The sequence below is a fragment of the Ictalurus furcatus genome, chromosome 19, assembly GCF_023375685.1.
Source record: "Ictalurus furcatus strain D&B chromosome 19, Billie_1.0, whole genome shotgun sequence".
NCBI lineage: Eukaryota > Metazoa > Chordata > Actinopteri > Siluriformes > Ictaluridae > Ictalurus > Ictalurus furcatus.
The window spans coordinates 21535871-21558021 of NC_071273.1; the positions used below are offsets into that span (position 1 = coordinate 21535871).

Consider the following 22151-nt stretch of genomic DNA (forward strand, 5'->3'; position numbering starts at 1 on the left):
CTTCAGGATGTGTAAGTAAAGTGGTTTTATTTGGAACCCTCTCTAGCACTCTTTGTTGTTGGGTTCTACAAAGTAACAATTTGCACTTTTAGAGAAAATGGTTCTTCAGGCATTATTTGGATCGTTAAGAGTAAGAGCGGTCTTATTCGGAACCCTCTTTGATGAGGAAACACTCTGTTGTAGGGTTCTACATAGCATTTTTAAGGGTTCCCCAAGAGAGGCAAGCTGAAGAAACCTTCATGTTGTCCCTGATAGGGAAATGTTTTGTTGTTGGGTTCTACAGAAAATATTTTCCACAGAGAGACATGACAAAGAATTATGTAGGGTTCTAATTAACAATGGAAACTGTTAGAGAAAATGGTTCTTTTTGGGTTCTTTAGATTGGTAAGAGTTCCTGGTTTAAGTGTTTTTATCTGGAACCTTCTCTTAAATGGAAATGCTCTGTTGTTGGGTTCCTCATAGAACCTTTTAATGCCCCCCCCTCCCCCCCTCCCCCAGATAGACAAGCTGAAGAACCCTTAAGAGGCCACTCTTAATGAAATGGGTTCTTCAGGGACTTTTTGGATTGGTAAATGTTCTGCGCTTTCTGTAGGGGTTCCATCTAGAACCCTTTCTGCTGGGGAAACACTCTGTTGTTGGGTTCTACAATGAACATTCAAGCGTTTCCTTAGAAATACAACCCACAATATACACAGAACCCATTGGACCAATTTATTTGACGATTTTTCAATCCACTGACTGATTCTCTCCATCTTTCCTTCTCTTTTCCAGCTCACTCGTGCTCCAGTAGAGGCTTGTGAGCAGTATTCATCCTGCAATGAGTGTCTGGGCTCCGGGGATCCTCACTGCGGCTGGTGTGTGCTGCACAGCATGTAAGTGCTTCCTGTTCGTACCGCATGCATTCAGGCAGCATTAAAGTAAAATGAAATGTATTCGAAAATTTCAATATATCGTAAATGCCTTTATGACGTTATATACTATAGCATATAGCTTACCACATGCCTGTGTAAACGATCATAAACAGCCATAGTTACATAGACACTAATGTTGCAATGCATTATAGCACACGCTGTTAGGGGGTTGATCAAGTCTGTATGAAGAAATAAAACACACACACACAAACACACACACACACACACACACACACACACAGAGAGAGAGCGAGAAAGAGCTAGGCTGTCCCTTTCCTCATCACAGAGAGATGAGTTAGATGTGCCGGGCCCTTGGGGGGTCTGGCACATTTCCCACTTCACCATAAATTGAATTGGATTCTCATCATCTTGTGAAGACCCTGGAGGTGTGTATGTGTCTGTGTGTGTGTCTTCAGGGGGATCTGCAGCTTTCTCAAATCTCCACACCAATACACACTCTTTTTTCTTCTTTTCTTTTCTTTTTTTTTTTTTTTCGCGCACACGCACGTGCATCAGCACAATCAGTGAGGAGAAACAGCAAAGTCCGAGAAGGTCACAGTGTAGAGAGCAGGACACAGGACAGAGCGGATAAAGCCTGTTCTGAATGCAAATGGACCTGAACTTACAATAATACTAATGATGGATATCATTCAACCAGACTGTAGAATTCTCAACCATTCCTGGTCAGAAATGTAGCTATTCTGCCAAACAACAAGTGACATAAGTGATATATTAATGTGAGCACAGGGTTTAACAGCACTCTCCACCACCATCCAAAACACCAACTGAGAGGATGTCTTTTGAGGGATGGTGTTCATCTCTCCAGTTCAGTTCCAGAGATGCCCAAACACCTTACTAACAGACTTGATGTTGTATTTTCTGTTAATTTGTCACCCATCAGTAAACTCATGTTGAATTTAGTAGCACACTGTGTCTGGTTACATATTAAATATTTAGGATGGATATTAAATATAATAGGGGCGCACGGTGGCGCAGTGGTTAGCACGTTCGCCTCGCACCGCCAGGGTGGGGGCTTTGATTTCCGCCGCTACCCTGTGTGTGTGGAGTTTGCACGCTCTCCCCGTGCCGCAGGGGTTTCCTCCAGGTACTCCGGTTTCCTCCCCCAGTCCAAAGACATGCATGGTAGTCTGATTGGCATGTCTGTAGTGTATGAATAGCTGTGTGATTGTGCCCTGTGATGGATTGGCACCCTGTCCAGGATGTACACCACTCTGTGCCCCATGCTCCCTGGGATAAGCCCCAGGTTCTCTTCGACCCTGAAGGATAAGCGGTATAGAAAATGGATGGATTAAATATAATAGACATTTTTTGGTATTTTATCAGGACAGATACAGTTATGAGGGTGCGTGCTGGGTTTTTTGGTGTTAGCTGGCCATTTAAAGACACCCTGGAAAGACCGAGAGAGAGAGAGAGAGAGAGAGAGAGAGAGAGGGGGAGGTGAGCATGTACTGGGAGAAGGATGCTGATCCTGTCATTGCTGTCGAGTTGCCTCTCTTAGGACAGATGAAAGCATTAGTGGGCACAGGAATGGGCTTTTGGCTCTTAGCTTGGCTAAGTTCAGGGACACTTAAAAAGTTGTTCTCCCTCTCCCCATCCCCCCCCCCCCCCCTCTCTCTCTCGCTTTTTGTTGTTTGGTGCATTAGCAGAGAAAGGTGAGACTGGGAGCTTAAATAGCATGTCTGTGTTCCAGTCCTCCAGAGACTCTCAGACCTCTTGGTAACATTCCTCTACCCGCTGCCTGTACCGCACCGACCTGAGCCGCTCCTCCTCTACTGGGCAGAGTTACAGCTTTGATCCCGTTCAAATACAGACACAAAGCTTTTTCTCAGGCTATTTATGGATTTTTGTAGAGCAGGATTGGACATAAATCCAGCGTACTTCACACGAGAATTGAACCCGTAACCTCTTGGTTATCTGAGGTGAAAAGTACTATTATTACAATGACTTGAATCGTGAAAGTGTAATTAAAAACGAATACGTTTAAAATGAGCAATTTCACTCTTCTATACCCCTTTACGTTTCAGACTGATCGCAAATTTCAAACCTTGTCATGCAGATATTTGCCCAGCTAACCATCCAATCAATTATCTATCACAAGGACATTTTGGAAAAAATTTTTTTGCCAATGTTAATGAGACCTCAGCCAGTTTTTTTTTTAACACAGAGAAAGCTCGGACAATGACACCGTCCTCCTACGAGCTAGTAAAGGCACTAATAATGGACGTCTTTGGCACAGTTAGTGCTTGACTAGGATTATGCTACTCAAAATAAGAAATAACATCTAAGTATTTATACTACAGCGCTGTTGAAGTCTCGATTCTGATTGGTCAGAGGGTGTTGAGGCCTTTTCCAAAACTAACAGTAGTGCAGCTGCAAATCACGTTATCGTTTCTATAGTAACCACATGCGCACGAACATCTGTTGAAGTTTTCTGTGAGGAGATGTTTATTTAGCATTTATGGAAGGATTCTATATCAGTGTTTTATATTCCTTTATCGTGTTCACTCAAGTATATTTTTGACTAGCCATGTCTGCTTTTCAGGGGTAAGGATTCAAAACAACACCTGCTGGGTACTGGTTATATTTAGCCGCTAAAGATTAGTTATCTTTTGTAATTTCTTCGCGGACTTCTTACACTAGCCCCTCTTCCTTCAAGCCACTGTGTTCAGTTATTTAATTCACACGAGGTGATTATCTAAACAGAAGTCATTGATCGCTTCCTGCCAAGGGGATTTCTGGATGTCATCCACGCTGATGTACTGAGAGAGTGTGCCTCTAATGACCTGGCTGTACTTAAAAGAAAAGAGCTAATTGGCAGCCACAGAGCAGGCTGTCAGAGAGAGGCAGATATATATATATCTTAATAAATAAATATATATACATATGTCAAATCTGTCTCTCTTTCTGTCTCTCTCTCTTTCTTTCTTTCTCTCTTTAGAGCCAGCTTTCTGTCTGTTCCTGGAGGGTGAGGGGACAAAAGCGGTTTAAAAGAACTAAAGCGTGCCCATTTTTGCCAGTTAGCCTCAAGGAGATGAGTGGTCCTCGAACATAACAGGTCTTTATGGAGAAATAGAGTGTAGTCATGCAAGCTGGAGCGGAATCACGAATCACGCACCCTCCTGTTCCCTGCAGTTGTAACTGTGACACCGGTTTTGGCGCGTGCATTCTGTCTCCGTCCCTTGCATTTCGCACCGCATATTGGCTTTGACCTGTTCAGTCGCTTTCTAGAATTTTCCTGCGTTTATTTTTAGCTTTCGTATTGAAACACTCCCACTCTTACTTTCTCTTGCTGTCTTGCTGTCTTGCGTTTGCTCTCTTGTTCTCCGAGATGCCAGTGCCAACTCGGATCCAGTTGGGCCTGTTGATCTCCCCAGGAGTTTACCTTTCCCACTCCTCCACTTGTTCTGCGTACTTAACCAGGACTCAGTAAGAGACAACTAAGGCTCTGTCCATATGGATCATTTAAAAAAAAACAACAACCAAACAAACAGATTTTTTTCATTCTCTCGTCCACATGATGGCATCGTTTTGAGTCACTGGAAAAGAAGCTTTTCTAAAACGGCCTAAAAGATGGTCTAAAAAAAATTTGAAAAATTTCGCTGTTTTCAAAAACTTTCTATATATGTTTTGAAAAGGGTGAGACTGAAAACATGTTTGGCCTCCGTACACACGATGGCGCTGTTTCGAGTCGCTGAGCTGCGAAATTGTGTGTGTGCGAAACTGAATGTGCTGGGATCGCATTGTTACTTTGACAGTGTGTTGGCAATTTATTGATCCTTTTCCTGTTTAATTATTACAACCTCATGTGGAGGAATATGATGCATACAACTAATGAGACGATTTCCAATCAGAGGTCGTTGTGGCCGCATTTCTGCCTTAATCCTTCTCGAACGTTCGATACGTAGCTCTTGAGGTTATTTTTCAACAATTTGACATACTGTCCCCGCCTACTGATATTTTTTTCGAATGCGCGAAAGCATCAGTATACATCTCGACGTGGCCTAAAACAGTCCGTACAGGAGTTTTTTTGAGAGCCTTTAGCTGTTCTTATGTTCGGCGCACGCGAATCGAAGACGGCTTCGGCTGAATGCGAGACGTGATGACGTCACAAGACGAAAATCTGCTGTAATTTTGAAAAATTACCTTGATTTTGCATTCATTTCTCCGATCGCAGAATCCCGGAGGGTCTGCTAAAACTCCGATTTTAACAAACGTTACGTTATAGTTGACGTAAAAATAGTTTCATTGTTTATGTGAGTGTAATCGCTTCACGGAGAATAAACGCGATCCAGCTATGTTATAAAATCTCCCGATGATGTTAACGCTGCTGGGAAGAAGTAACTATAGAATTAAACGAACCTCATTAAAGCACATGTGGTAGGATAGTTCACCCGTTGTTGCCTCACTACCCCAGTGACCCCGGTTTGATCCTGCGCTGATGTGAGCGATTTTATTCAGCGCTGTGAAAAAGCACAATCAAATCAATGTTGGATGTACGAAAACAAATTGTGTTAATGTACCGCAATTCATTCGCGTGGAACCGATGTACGCAATTAAATTAAATAAGTTCAGTGAGCGGTTTTTATTTATTTATTTATTTTTTTGGTTCAGTCCCGCTCCGTGGTTTCTCTGCTCTAATCCAGCAGGCGCTGAAGAAAATTAAACTCATAACTCAACCCTGATATTTTCCTCCTTGTTGTTTTTTAAGAATGCGATGACTTGATGAAACCCGTGGTGCAGTGGATCGATAAAGATGATAACGGAAACAGAGAGAGAGAGAGAGAGAGATGTATGTGACTGTCAGGGCAATCGTGTTGCTGACTTTCCCGAGCGTGCACAGGGAATCTGTACCTTCATGCTCTAAACAATAAAGCGCGACGCAGCAAGCGTTTCCAATTATGACCGACGTATTCAGCCTAAAGAGGAGAAAGGAAGGGAAAACGGAGAGAGATCTTTACATAAAGATAGTGGTCTTAGCACTAAATAAAAAACTAAACTAAATAGACATTTACAGCGCCCGTCACTAATATCGGCACCCTTGGTAAATATGAGCCAAGGAGGCTGTGAAAGATTGTCTTTATTGTTGATCTTTTGTTTAAAAAAATTCACAAAAATACTCTGCTGTCGTGGATATCAAACAATTTCAAACACAACACAGGTTTATCAAAAAAAAACAACAACAATATCTTTGTTAAATATAGGTGTGCGACAATTATTGGCACCCTTTTAGTCAGTACTTTGTGCTACTTCCCTTCGCCAAGATAACAGCTCTGAGTCTTCTCCTATAATGCCTGATGAGGTTGGAGAATACATGGTGAGGGATCTGAGAGCGTTCCTCCGTACAGAATCTCTCCAGATCCTTCACATTTCGAGGTCCACGCTGATGGACTCTCCTCTTCAGTTCACCCCACAGGTTTTCTATGGGGTTCAGGTCAGGGGACTGGGATGGCCATGGCAGGAGCTTGATTTTGTGGTCTGGTGGACTCTCCTCTTGTCGTTGTTGATTATTTTCATCTAACAGCACGCCCCGAAGTGTTTTATTCCTTCCATAAAGACTTGCTATATCACACTGTTACATAGTAAAGGTTTTCACACTATGATTATTAAACTATAATAACATAAAGAGTCATAAAGATTTTTTCTGCCCTTTAGGTAACTTGAGTTTCATTTTACTGCTTATAAAGTTTTAATGAAAACCTATGACAATGTTGTGACACTTTAACGACAGACTTATTAATATATTTATACTAGACGTACACTGAGCCGCGACGCCGGTTGTTAGGAAGTTCCATTGCGAGGATGTGTTAGGGGGGAAAAATGTAACTCAGCTGACTCTGACTGGAGTAAGCCTTTATACACGTTTATGTAGGTTTATGTCAGTTGTACTGAAGGGCTTCTGTAGGTTTTATGACCACTGTAATTAAATATTAAAATATATTTTAATATTTAATATTTTAATTTTAATATTTTGTTATAGTTACTTTTAATGTTTGGTTGCAGTTACTTTAACATTTTATTACATTTTATATGATTTGCGCTGGTATATCACACCAGATAGCGCTGTGTTTTGATGTAAAGAGAAGAATACGGTACGTGATGAGATCCACCGAGCTGCATGATGGTTTCATATTGGCATTTTGAAATGCTGTGGTATTTTCCTTCATCGACGTGGCAGAGGCGCGACCTCGTCTGGCTTAGTCAGGCAGGATGCACTAATGACTGGATTTTTTTAAAAAAAATAAATAAACACCTCGGATTGTTTTGTCTAGTACATAGTATGACCTGGTCTGTGTTTGTTTGTTTTTCCGCTCCTAGACATAACACTTGCGCACAAACGCGGATAATGAATAGCGAATGAGAGGCTTTTTTTAAAAGCAAGGTGAAAATGGCACAGAAGCTGTAGCTAGATCTCTTCTCTACTTTTCTCTGTCTGTGCATTTCAGTTTAGTGTCATTAGATGAACAGAAACGCAAACATCGCCGGCGTGGCCGTACGTTCAGCCGAAGAGCTTTTGTGTTGTGGCGTATTCATATTCATGATGCCTCTCAGGTTAGAGGCCATGAATTCCTGTAAACAGAAGCTCATCAGGGTTAGCCTGTGTGTAATAATGTCTGATGGTTATCTCGTGCTGTGTTTGCCTCAAAGCCTCGTCAATGTCCTCTTCACACCACACAGAACAGGAAGATAACATCAGCACTCCCACGAGGGACGCACAAAGACCCAACTTAACGCCAAGTCGAACCCCAGCACAAGGCCTCTTCCTAGCTATCAATTGCAGCTTTGTTTGCGTCCTTTTTAACGTTTAACGACAAAGAGAAATGGTCTCTTTAGCTCTCTCTCTATCTCTCTCTCTCTCTCTCTCTGGTTTCTAGTTTCGCTCCAGAAAAGTGACGTGTGGATGCGCCGCGCGCAAAAAAAAAAGTCATTGTAGTCTTTAGTCCTCTGCTCGTCGACCTTTCTCAAAGGGCAATGACAACGCACCGTACACTGCTAATATTTTATGTGGAAACCTTTATTTATTTATTTATTTATTTATTTATTTATTTAGTGAATCCTTCTTTTTGTGCAAGGGATCTGCTTCTTTCAAGAAGGAACGTTGTCTTTCAATTTACATGTTATAACGTGGAATATCGTAGAAGGTCAGATTCCCATTAAAACCATAGAAAATCCAAAAAAAAAAAAAAAAAAAAGTCAACAAAGCGACTGATCGAAAAGGCCGAAGTAGGAGAATTTACTGGAACAAACAAAGCAGAGATCGAAAACAGACAGGTGGACGGATTCGGTTTAATATAAACGCTAAACGCTAGCTATGGAGACTAGCGTGTGTTCTTTTATCCTTTTTGGTGTATTTTAATTGCGTTAGCAAACAGTAACTGATGTAAAATAATTGCACCAATTAAGTATTAAATGTAATAAACAGCCCGTGCACTAATACACTAATTCATATTAGGAGGTTTAAATGATCCAAAAGAACAGGAAGTATTGGAAATAAATGTGCGCGATGGTGAAAAAGAGAGGAATTTAAGCTATAAAAAAAATAATCAGGAATGCAAATGAGTATGGATTAAAATGAGCTAGTAGTTAAATGGATGTTTAAATGGATGATTCGAAATTATTTACATTTCCTTGAAATTCTAGCACCAAGCCACAGCTCCTCTTGCGAGACCATAGGAGCTGAAAGTAACCTCATTCCTGTTCCCTCCTGAATTACTTTTACAATTACAACCACTTATACAGAAAGTTCGACCAATCCCGTCCCATCACGCGGTTGTTATTATTGTTGTACAGTATTCTGAGGAACGTAGCTAGTGCTGTTTGTCAGAACATAAACAAATTAGTAGAGATGGCACTGATACAGTGGATCGGATTTCGAATATCAGATTCTGTAACAAAATGGCAAAGATTGGAATTTTTATGTTTTTTTTTTTTTTACTTACAAACGTTTTCTTTCGTTAAGAGTGAGTTTATTATACTTTATACTTTATTATATTCACAAGACCTTTTATATATGTATATATATATATATACCACATATAACGACTAAAGTGGGTGACTGTGTGTGTGTGTGTGTGTGTGGTGGGGTGCGGGGGTACTGACCTCACTCTTCGACCCAGACTGCAGTTGATAGTGTGTGTGAGTGTGTGTGAGACCCACTTGAGGAGATAGTGTGACACTAAATTAACAATGCATTAACTTTCTCCCTGGTCTCTAGATATTTGGCTCTGACCTTCAAACTGTAGACTCGCAACACACACACACACACACACACACACACACTCACACACAGGCACACACACACACACACACACACACACACACACACACTCACACAGCCAAACTCTTTCAGAGGTACACACCAAAGGCTTTTATTCGGCTAAAATGCCCTCCCATTGACCTGCGTTGGAGTGTGTAAACCAATCTGAAGTCCTGATCTTATGAAAGATTAAACATGGGATCAGTAGGAACACGAGGCCAATTGATTTGGTGGGTTTAATTCCACCTGGCCTGCCAAATGGAAGAAGAGAGACAAAACGGAACGAAAGAAAGAAAGACAGCAAAAGAACGTAACACTGATACCGCTGCACACTTTTTGTATACCACAGCACTGTTGAATTCTCAAATCTAATTGGTCAGAAGGAGTTGATTCATTTTGTTTATACCACAGCACAGTCGAGTGCTTGAATCTGATTGGTCAGAAGGTGTGGATTATTGTCGTATAACAGCGCGGGTTCCGGCTGTAACACGAACGATAGCTTTATACATATTAATGCAGTTGTCGTTTCTATAGTAACAGCTCATACACATGGACTTGGATGGTGGACGTACAACATAGAAATAGAGAGAGAGAGAGAGAGAGACGTAAGACGTATAATTGTGAGGTTTTCTATAAGGAGATGTAACAGTCAGTAATAGTACATTTTCGCCCTCTAAGACTTTTTACACCTTTTTTTTTTTTTAAACATTTATGGAAGGAGTCTCCAGTGCCAGCGCTTGTTGCTGATTATTTCCCTGTGACAACACTCCATCCAAACACTTTATTCCTGGCCTAATCATTAACTAATCTGAAAATTTTAAATTTCATCTACAATTTAAATTTGTATTCCGGCTGCCACTGATGATGTCCCACTGGGCTTCAGAATCGACCAATCAGCAGCCTTGCTTTATCTTTTTTTTTGTGTGTGTGTGTGTCTTTTCTCCTTCTCTCTTTCTTTCGGACTCTCTCGCCAACAGTTCTGCAAATACAGTTATTTTCAGATAAACAAATAGAGTCCGTGTGCACATGTGTCGAAATTATTCTTCGGGGTTTTCTATATTATTAGAATAAAAAAAATAATAAACTGCCTGCCTAAATAAACAGCACACGTGATTAAATATCACCGTGTGAGTTGTGTCTCATGTAGCCAGTACCCTACTGTTCGTTCTGCATTTTCCACGACCACTGAAGGCCATATGATGAAACGCACAGCTCTGGGATCGATTGCGCCATCAAGCCGCATATCTTTAGCATTAAAGATGCGTCCGCGGCTAATCCCCGAACATGTCGAAAAACATATTTATAACAGTTTGACAGCATTATCCCGTCTCCCTTTCACAGCGCAGCCATTCCCTTTGGGGGTCTCCATGCTCCAAGATCCCCCCCGCTGTGAACTGTTTTCCCAAGCGTGCCACTGAAATGCTGGAGAAAATAAATATTTTGCGCGGTGTTGTTTTCACAGGCGTAAATCCACGCTCCGGTGGGGTAATGAATTTGTATGACATGGAGATAGACGGGCTGTAAATCATAATTAAGACGTTGGAAACACTGCTGTCAGATAAATATGACAGTGTATATGATGTGGAGTGGCTGAGACCGGACAGGGATTGTCAGTAATGCTAATGCAGGAGGAGTTCATTTCCCCTGAACGTTTTAATGTATTTATTTCTGCCTCTGTGGAGGATGTTAAAGTGGCGCAGGATTCTTTCTTCCACCTGTAGGTCGACCACATGCCGTGTAGAAGTTGCCAGCGCGCACTGCTGTAGTCCAATAAACCAGTTAACTGTAGCTATAATTGTAATTGCCTGTTGTGTGTTTTCGCAGGTAATTGTCTCCTAACTCCTGTAAAACATCCTGCTCTTTTAACAATACACATAAATAAACACACGCGACTGAGAAAGAGAGATTAGAGGCTGTGGCTCCCGCGTGGAGGATTTATAATGTCTTCTGTAATTACAGCACTCTGGATATTAACACTACAAACAACTTTATATGAAACAATCAGCAAATAACATGACTGTGTGTGGAGCAGTCCTTCAGAAAGACAGACGGAAAGACAGACAGACAGACAGACAGAAAGCAAACAAGAGAGGAAAGGAAATTAATAGTGATACCACTTTGTTGTACCGCGGCGCTGGTGAATTCTCAAATCTGATTGGTCAGAAGGTGTGCATTCATTTTGCATAACAGCTGTGAAAGAAAGAAAGAAAGCGAGACAGGGAAAGAAACAAAGCCTGGGCGTGAAAGAGACATTGAGACAGGAGAAGAAGGAAGGAAGGAAGGCAGGAACAAACTAATGAACGAAGGAACAAGGGAGGGTGGAAAGAGAAAGAAAGAAAGAAAGAGTTGGAGTGGGAAATTGAGATAAGGAAAGGAGAAAAAGAAAAAAGAAACAAACAAAGAAAGAAAAAGGAAAGGGTTGGAGTGAGAGGGAGAGGGTGAAAGAAAGAAAGAAAGAAAGAAAGAAAGAGTTGGCGGGGGAAATTGAGATAAGGAAAGGAAAAAAAGAAACAAACAAAGAAAGAAAAAGGAAAGGGTTGGAGTGAGAGGGAGAGGGTGAAAGAAGGAAAGAAAGCCTGGGAGTGAAAGAGACATTGAGACAGGAAAAGAAGAAGAAAGGAAGGAAGGAACGAACGAATGAATGAAGGAGGAAGGAAAGAAAAAAGAAAGAAAGTAAGAGTTGGACGGAGAAAGTGAGACAAGGAACGAAGAAAACGAAAAAAGAAACAAACAAACAAGCTAAAAGGAAAAGTTTGGAGTGAGAAGGAAGGAAGGACAGAAAGAAAGAAAGAAAGGACGATGAGATAAAAGAAAGAGTGAGAACAAGAGAAAGAAAAAGTGAGAAAAGCAGAAAGCGGGAGAACAAAATGGATTGAAAATGCGAAATACAGGGAGAAAGAGAAAGAAAAAAGGGAAGGAAACAGAAGGAGGGCCCTTAAGAGTGTGTGCGCGTGTGTGTGTGTGTGAAAGAAAGAGTTGAAAGAGTTGCATGCGCGTGTGTGTGCTTGTGTGTGTGTGTGTGTGTGCGCGTGCGCGTGGGTGTGTGTGTGCATGTGTGTGTGCGTGTGTGCGCGTGTGTGTGCGCGTGCGTGTGTGTGTGTATACGTGCGCGTGTGTGTGTGCGTGTGTGTGTGTGTGTGCATGTGTGTGCGTATACGTGTGTGGGTGTGTGTGTGTTTTGGTGTGTGTACGTGAGTGTGTGAGTGTGTGCGCGCGCACGTGTGTGGGTGTGCGTGTGTGTGTTTGGGTGTGTGTGCGTGAGTGTGTGTGCGCGCGCATGTGTGTGTGTGCGTGCGTGTGCGTGCGTGCGTGCGTGCGTGTGTGTGCGTGCGTGTGTGTGGCAGACGATTTCCAATTGCAAAAAATGTGGAATTTATCTATCTATTTATTTATTTATTTAACACACACTCCCGGTGGTTGGCGGTGATACATTAGAAAGAGCGTACGGGGTGCCATTACTTTATTTCCTATGGAGTCTTGCCGCTCTGCACTTGTGCTAGATTAGAGGGTGAGCACTGCGAGAGCTCGGCCCATCTAAAGATAGCTATTGCTGTGTGAGGCAGCGTGCTGAGCAGAGCTTCGGTCCGCTCGATGGGACGTGAAGTCTCGAGCAGATGTTTCAGTGTGATTAAAGGTGTACACATATCCACTGTAGCATAAACACAGCAAGGATTTCTAATGCACAGGAAAACTAATAACACTAATATAAAAGTCTTCTACATCTCCTGCTGAGTGGACAAGAAAATGTATAATAACATTCATTTTTTTTTTTTTTTTAATAGCTAACAAGATTAAAGTCGCTCAGTAGCTGCTTGTCACTGTTGGGTTTTTTTTCCTCATTACTGCTAAGTCACCTGAATTATTCCTGAGATTTTTGTTAATAGGTGAGACTTTAATATAATTAATATACTCAAACTAGCGTATATGGATATATGCAAAAGTTTGCACACCCTTAATGATAAAATGGAAAACAAAGACATTTAGATTGGGGTTTTTTTGGGGTTTTTTTATTTTTACCGGTGTTCCTAATACTATCAAAAGTAACAAACATGGAGGATGTCAGGGTTTAGAGGCGGAGACGGATGCAAGTGCAGATTCGATTTAATGAAAAATATCAACAAAAGAAAAAACAGTACCTATAGACCATGTGGCAACACTGTCAAGGCAAAGAATAACCATAAAACAAAGACCATAAACACAAAGGCAGAAATGACGGCAAAGAAACACAAACGCAAGACAAAACAAGAATGAGATACAGGTGCAGGTGGTCATGTGACAATGATAGCATGTAGTGAAGTGGCTGCTGGGAACTGTAGGTAACTGCTGAGTTCCTTCCGGCCTATCCATGACAGAGGAACAGTGTATCTGAGGTGTCCAAACTTTTGCACATACCTCAATTTATAATTTTATTGTTATTATTATTATTATTATTATTATTATTTCAGGTGTATTAAATATAAAGTGCTTCAACATTTCCAGATGTTTTCACAAAGTTTGTTGTGTTTACGTCTTTTCACGTCAAAAACCAGGGGTGCCAAAACTTTTGCATGCTGCGCTATTAACAGTGAACGGTTGTATTGATTTTGCATTATGTTTCAGGTCGTTGTCACGTTCCAGGACGCACACGCATCTTAGTTTTAGCATCCTGCGATTCTTATTTTATGAAATAGAAATGCTTTACAGGCACCAAGACACCATGGCATGGGGGGTACAAACTTTTGCGGTCCAGCGTATATGTTTTCCTATAACGGCATGTCCTAAAGGGTTTTTATTCCTCTTACGCCACAGCAATTTGCCAACTATTAAAATTTTTATTTATTAAAAAAAGGACACGTCGCGCTTTTTTGTCCGTTTGTTGTTGCATTTAATGTTGTAGAATGCTACAGAGCTTCTGACCAATCAGGAGTGAGCGTTTAAAAGCGCTGAGGCGTAACAACTAATAAACGTGTAGGTCTGTGTTTATCAGAGCGTTCAGTCTGTACAGCCTGTTTTTCTCTTTTGCCAGTGCATTGATTTGCACATGCAAGCTTTCTCACTCAGCACTTTCAAAGTGTCGATAAAAGTAGCTCAATATGCAAAACACATTTGACAGGTTTTTTTGTTTTTTTTTTTAAATAAATTACACAACTTAGCATATTCAAGACTAATTAGCAAGTATATTTGGTTAATGTGAATGTTAAGTGGTTTAGATTAGGCGTATTTAAGTGCTAAATCACTTTTCACAGCACGTGGTGGAGCAGGTGTTTGGGAGACAGGTGGTAGGCTGGAGATAGCTATAGCGAAAGCGATGGTGGGAATGGTTAGTAGGGGGGGCGGGTTAAAAGAAAGGAACATGCTCTGAAAGTGATGGGGGCGTCAGGATGGAACTGCAGCCTCTCTTGCAACTGTCGCAGCCTCTCTCGTAACTGTCACTGAGATCTGTGGCAGTGCAGCAAGCGCTACACGACTCATCCTATCCACTGCTGTCACACCACTGTCACCCGGCACCCGGAGACGGAGAGAGAAAGAGAGATGGAGAGAGGGGTGACCTGTCGCAGACTGATAGAGCATGAACTTGACGGGTTAGACTGACACTGTCGAGGGAGGGGAGGGAGGGGTGGTGTTAAGAATGGTGAAAAGAAAGAGAGTAGTTGTTGTGCCTTTTTCGCATTGAAAATCCCTTCACTCTTAATGTTTAAACCCGAGTCATGGTTTTAAAGTTTAATATTTAGGATTTCGTCAGTTTAGCAGCTCATGACCATAGATTTTCGTGACACAGCAGAACGTTAATAACGCCATAGCCTCAAACAAAATGAAGTCGATAAATCAGTCATACCTGATTTATGCTATAAGCTAGTGTGCACTGAATTTTTAGAGTAACTCCATAATACGCAGCTGGAAATCGACAACATACAGTCATACAGCATGTAGTACAGTCCAGCAGCTCCAACGGTTTTAGACGTTTTTTCGTTAGCAGCGAAAGTTCCAGCCTAAATACATCTCAGACACAAACAAAAAAGACCTGAACGTAGCACCAATAATGGGGCTTTGGAAAAGGGAAGCACATTTTGACACACTGTATGCACTTAGAATTTGTTTGCAGAAATGTATTCGATTGAGTATTTCAATCTGGTAACTCAATCTGGCAACCTCTGCTCCTTCCCTGAGCACGGGGCAGCGTGATTTGTGCCTTAATGGGTTTGTTGTAGTACCCATTTTTGACCACTAGGTGCAATAATAACTCTATGGAAGCTGAATGGGGTGGTGAGTGCACTGCGAGGCGATTGCGCAATATCTAGAAAGACAATCAAATCACCGGAACATCGGTCAAATCGCAAAATATTCTTCTTTTTTTTTTCAATCACTCAAAAGATGTCATTCTTATTTCAACGAAAATTAAAATGTACAGATTTGTGAATGAGGGCTTTATGATGAGTCGTCGAACAGCTGATAACAGCTGGAATATAGGCTTGCCATGACTGGTAAACGTTCACATTTACTGCGTATTGATTGTGAATGGATTTCATTTATCATTTATCCATCTTCAGGAAGAGCTTTACCGTGGTCAGGGTCACGGTGGGGGTGGGGGGGTGGGGGGGGGACTAAGTTGTGCCCTAAAAGGTTCTTTGCTTTATCTGTTCTGAAGAGGAATAGTTGTGTAGTCTGTGTAGAACCCTACTGTTTCTTTGCAGAGAAGTTTTGAAGTCAAACCCTTTTAAAACGCTCTTAGAAAAGTAAGGTTCTTTGCTTTGTGCCTTTTGTGAAGGAATGCTATTGTGCAGAACCGTGCAGATAATTTCCCTTTCACTCTTACAGTATATATATATATATATATATATATATATATATATATATATATATATATATATTGTACCATAAAGGGTTCCTTAATTTGTATGTGGGAGTCATTAAAGGTGCTATAAAGATATTACATAAATAATAAAGAATAATGTTATTATTTTATTATAATCACATAATAGTTTATAACTGACACTTCTTCACTACAACACATTTATTTATTATTATTGTACCAGCCCATAATACCTGCCATCTTGTTTTACATAACAGAGACAACTGCAAAAATAAAAACAGTAAAAATAAATAAATAAATAAATACAATTTCAAATAAAGCCTAGCTTGATTTTCCCACAAGAACGTCCCAGAGATTTCACACAGTGTTAGTTTGCCACCCCATGTGGGCTGGTATTGAACAGTAAGGGTCAATTGCAGTGTGCCTTACTGAGGGAACTGTTCACTGTAGGAGGTATATGGTTTGGCAAGAGCTCGCGGTGAGATCTAAAACACCGGCTTGTTTGAGCCTGAGAAGGTTTAATTTAATCCCATCTCTGGTGTCGAGCACATTTAACTTGGAGAAACGCCACTCAGATACATAAAGTAGGCCAATTCTTTTCATAATGCTACCTGGGGGAAGTGATATGTCTGCTGACAATGCGCCTTTGAAATAGTAATTCACCTTATTTTGGCACAGGGGACACTGTTAGCAGATCATGTGCTGATCTTTGAGTTTCCAGCTCTCTAATTTTAGCTTTTCCGAACATTGATTCCCCCCACCTTCGTCGCGCTGTGACCCGTCGGTGCTGTAATCGATGTCTCAGGGTTACAAGGACTCACGGATCAGCCGCGCAGGGCAGGTGGGGAACATGCTAACTTTAGAAAGTCACGCTCTCTCGGATTACCAAGCCGCTTTGTGTGGTTTTGAGACAGCTGAGTCATTGTGCAAGGCTGAAAGGATGAACTTTAAAGTTGAGATTGTAAAACTCACTGCTCATTGGTTGTACACTTGTAGCACCTAAGTTCGATGCTGCTTTTTAATTAAGCAATAAAACAATTAGGGGTGTGCTGTTGTTGGAAAATAATCAACGACGGGGTGGTGCGAGGAAGAATTACCACTCTTACCACAACAACGTTGATTATTTCTCTGTAACAGAACGTCCTGGATCGGTGTTTTATTCCTTTTATTCCACATGACTTTATCAGTAATGAAATGTTTTGTATTCATCAAAGGACAACACAAAATAACTTTTATCTGTTTAGAGTTACATTTAATGTCATGGAACGTCTCTGAGACAAATTATTTCTTGTTACTTACATTATAACAAATTTAAACGATTGGCAGAACTATTAAGAAACACTGACACTGGAGACTCCTTCCACTGCAGCATATCAATTACCCATTTTTCTTTCTTAGTTAATGACACGTTTTAAATATGTTTATTAATCACCTTAGATTATGTGAAACAACAATGTAGTACTATTTGGCTGAGATTAGAATCAAGCTGTGGTTTAATCCTTGAAGAACATTCTAAATATATAGATTATATGGATTATTCTGACAAAGGTTTTGCACATCATTTTCAAATGAATAACTAAACCAATGGTATATGGCGGTGTTTATTTACTGTTAGCAGCAGAAAAGATTTGACTTCATCCCAAATGAATCAAATGAATCAAATAAGTCAAATGACTTAAGCAACTTAAATAATGCGTGTAATGCATGTGATTCAAATAACTCAATGCTAATAAATCATATAAGCCAAATCTTACAAATAACTCAATGTTAATAAATCATATAACTCTAATCTTACAAATAACTCAAATAACTCAATGTTAATAACTCAAATATTCCAAATAACTCAAATATGTCAAGCAATCGTTTAAGTATCTAAAATAATGCAAATAATGAACATAATACAAATGACTCAAATAACTCAATGCTAATAAAATAAATGACTCAAATCATACAAATAACTCAATGCTAATATCTCAAATATTCCAAATAACTCAAATATGTCAAGCAATCGTTTAAGTATCTAAAATAATGCAAATAATGAACATAATACAAATGACTCAAATAACTCAATGCTAATAAAATAAATGACTCAAATCATACAAATAACTCAATGCTAATATCTCAAATATTCCAAATAACTCAAATATGTCAAGCAATCGTTTAAGTATCTAAAATAATGCAAATAATGAACATAATACAAATGACTCAAATAACTCAATGCTAATAAAATAAATGACTCAAATCATACAAATAACTCAATGCTAATATCTCAAATATTCCAAATAACTCAAATATGTCAAGTGATCATTTAAGTAACTCAAATAATGCAAATAATGAACATAAAACAAATAACTCAATCTAATTAAACAAAAAGGCTAACTCAAATAACTCAATGCTAATAACTCAAATGACTCAAATCATACAAATAACTCAAATGACTCAAATCATACAAATAACTCACATCATACAAATAACTCAAATAGCTTAATGCTAATAACTCAAATAAGTCAAATACATCAAATAACTCAAACTACACAAAGTAATTGCTTAAGTAGCGCAAATAATGCACATAATATAAAGAACTCAATAGTAACAACTCAAATTATACAAATAACTCAAATACCTTACCCTCAAATATCTCACCAGACATCATCCATAGCTGGCAATGCTAACTGATAGCAGCCTGCTGTGCTGATATCTTCCTTTCCTTCCTCATTTAACTTTTTAGGTTTGGATCCAAATCAGCAAGCTACCACCTCAGCTCAGCTCTATTTTTTTTTGTTGTTGTTGTTGCTAAGATCTGTATTACATCCTGTTGCAATCACTTCATCTGCATGCCGTATCACTCCGGATCATTTGAAAACACAGTAATATATGCACCTCCGGGCGACGCACATGGGCCGGCAGGCAGTCCTGCTGACAGATGGGGGCTTTAATATGTTCGGTCTTTGATCACATCTACAGGGGATGCGGTGTTGGAAGAGGCAGATAAACCGTTTAATATATACCATGTCCCCAGGCATGGGGGGGGCGTCTCGTCGCTGGGATGGTGACACGGATGTGAAGCTGAGATGAGGCAACTTGTCTGAGATGGAGTTGACAGTTTCTGAAATTGCGCTCTGAGGTTTTATTTTTTGGGGTTGTTTTTTTTTTTTTTTCACGTCGCTTCTAATAGAAGGGGAGCTTCATGGTGTCAGGATGAATTTAGGTGTAGGGCGTTCTCACCACAACCCTGGACTTTATCTGCAAACCATACTGGTATTGTTCAGGATTATTTACTTACATTTGCAGCTTCAAAGTTCTATTTTGTTCAGGATGCTCACCTTGATACTTGCTCCAGCTCCAGCTCTAGCTCCAGGGTTCCTTGGAGAACGCTATTTTGTTCTACTGTATACTCAATGGCTCAGAATAACGATAAAGCTCGGGTTTATTTATCTTTATGGAGTTACACATGCTCTCCTTGTGTTTGTGTCGGTTTTCTCCTGGTTCTCAGGATTCCTCCCACCCTGAAATCCATGCCAGTAGACAGATCAGTGTCACTAAGTTGCCCCTAGGTGTGAATGACCGTGTGTGTGTGTGTGTGTTTGTGCATGGAGCTCTGGCGTCAAATCCAAGGTGTTTTACTGCCTCAATGCCCAGTATTCCCAGGATTGGCTTCGCAGCCACTGCTACCCTTTCCAGGATAAAACTCTTACTGAATATAAATGAAGGAAAGAATGTTACTTTACTGAAGATTTAAGGAGGGAAAAGTGGTAGAAATGTACTACTACGGTACCATACACCCCGTTTATTCCCACACAATCCCTTAGGAACTGTATTAGATCTCATCGTGGTACAGTATATTTCGGAATGTACTGTAACCACTTCCTGATTCAATTCCTGTATTGAAAGTGGGTTGAGTAAGCGCAGGTTTGCAGGTGATCACCGTGTGTGTGTGTGTGTGTGTGTGTGTGTGTTTGTTTGTTTGTCATTCTTGGGGTGCCCCTCAGTAATTTTCCGCCCGGCTGCTGTTAGCGGCAGCGTGGAGAGCAGCAGCCCTGAGGGTGAACCCCACCAGGCGGGGAAGAATCGGGTCAGAGCCACTGGACTGGGTAATGACTTTCCCAGACTCTCCAGCATCCCACTGCTCTCCCTATCTCTCTCTCCCACACACACACACACACACACACACACTTAAAGGAATCTTGACACTTTTCTTTCCTCTTTGTCCTCTTTCCGTCCCACTTTAACTCCCTTTCTCACTTCTCGGCTTAATGACGACGGCCTGGCTCGTCCTCCCTCCTCTCTCACAGAGTTCGTCTCAGAGTGCATCTAAATTTAAACCTCGCTTCTTCTCACTTTATCTCTCTCTCGCTTTTTTTTGCTGCGCTGTGCTGAATATTATATATGTCTGTATCTCAATTATATAGAAATGTCAGTAATGACAAGGTCTTTTTTGGGGGGGGGGGTAATTGATGTCACTGCACTGACTAACGATTTCACTGCAGAGAGAAATTTCCTTTTCTTTTCTTTTCTTTTTTTTTTTTTAAAGGGGAGCAATACATCATGATTTAATCACGCCACATCCAGTGCTGAGAGATTATTATTATTATTATTATTCATTTAAATATATATTTTCCAGTCGCAGCGTGATAGGTCACGGTACGGTAATAAATCTGCGATTCAACGTTTTCATCTTTCTTTCCATCAGAACAGACTATAATAAATATGTACCCACTTTTTCTTTTTTTTTTTGCCAGAGTACCAAAGTACCGAACAGGGACGTTTCATTAGCGTAGCTCATTCACAGTAACTTCAAGCTAACTTCTAACTTCAAGCTATCCCTTACATTATAGCATCTCTCTCTCTCTCAAAAACATAAACAAAAAACAAAACAGCTCATCATGTTACACCCCGAAGAGTTGGAAAGTTTAACATTACAGCTTTAAACCTGACTGGTACAAAGCCCTGACTGACACTGGAGACTCCTTCCATAAATGTTAAATAAACGGCTTGAATTGGTGAAATCGCAGTTGCACTAAATTGTTTGATGTTTGTTGGTAAACGACACCACCTTATAGCCGTACTCATGTTCGACTGTGATGAATCGAAGATGGCTTTGGCTGAATGCTCGGCCTGAATCTACGGAAAATCTGCGGCCATTTTGAGCAATTGCGAGCTCCTCCGAATACTGTGGCGTTCGCTTGATTTTGCGTTCATTTCTGTGGACGCAAAATCGCTAAATCCTGGAGGGACCGGAGCTGCTGTTTGAAGAACACATTAATCAGCACCTTCTAACCAATCAGAATTGAGTACTGTGATTATACCTTAATACATTCATGCAGGTATGTGGTGATGGAAAGGTTTGGAATTATGATATTTACATAGGCATATTACGGGTTTTTTTTTGGGGAGGGGGTTTTATGGCATTTGGCAGACGCCCTTATCCAGAGCGACTTACATTTTATCTCATTTATACAACTGAGCAGTTGAGGGTTAAGGGCCTTGCTCGAGGGCCCAGTAGCGGCAGCTTGAACTCATGACGCTCATGACTGATCAGTAGCCCACTGAGCTACCACAGGTTTTACACTGTAAGGACGTTTTTGTGATGTTAAGATGTAAGACGTTAATTACGATCCCCAGGTGCTTTTTAACTCTTAATAAAAACATGTTTTTTGTGTATGGATGAGCTTCTAGCACTGATTTTGTCATGCACAGTGCTCTTCTCTTACACCATCACACTATTAGGACTCGTGATCAGAGCAGCTGTAGTTTGTCTTTAGTGCTACATTTAAACATGTGATGCACATTCTATCTTATTCTCTCTCTCTTTCTCTCGCTTTCTCCATCTCTCTCTCTCTCTCTCTCTCTTTCCTCTTATCTCCCATGCCTGAATAGGCCGCTGCATTTCAAAAGCCAATCGTGTCCCTTGTGGCTGGTGGAGAGGGACTTTCTGTCTCTTTTCCATTTCTCACAACACGTCTTACTGTGCTGTTGTGCTCTGATCTCGTAAGAGTATCACACTTTGCCAGGGGAGCGTTTACAGTACGCAGCAGACGTGAATCTGAAGACACTCTTAGACTGTAGTAAATGCTTAAACACGGTCTTTACCGAATTTGAAATGCACCGCAGTACCTTCTCTCAGTCATCATACCTTCAAATTCTTCGTGTTTACTTTGCAAAGAGCACGAGACTG

The 22151-nt window shown here is 40.6% G+C and overlaps 1 protein-coding gene across 2 annotated transcripts in view; it reads left to right on the plus strand.

Moving 5' to 3' along the window:
- plxna4 (plexin A4) overlaps positions 1-22151 on the plus strand; it is a 347014-nt gene that overhangs the window by 210447 nt on the left and 114416 nt on the right. For both annotated transcript variants that reach the window (XM_053650138.1, XM_053650139.1), the window contains one exon: positions 772-872. In XM_053650138.1, coding sequence (XP_053506113.1) covers positions 772-872 — 101 coding nt within the window. The remainder of the gene's footprint in view (positions 1-771; positions 873-22151) is intronic.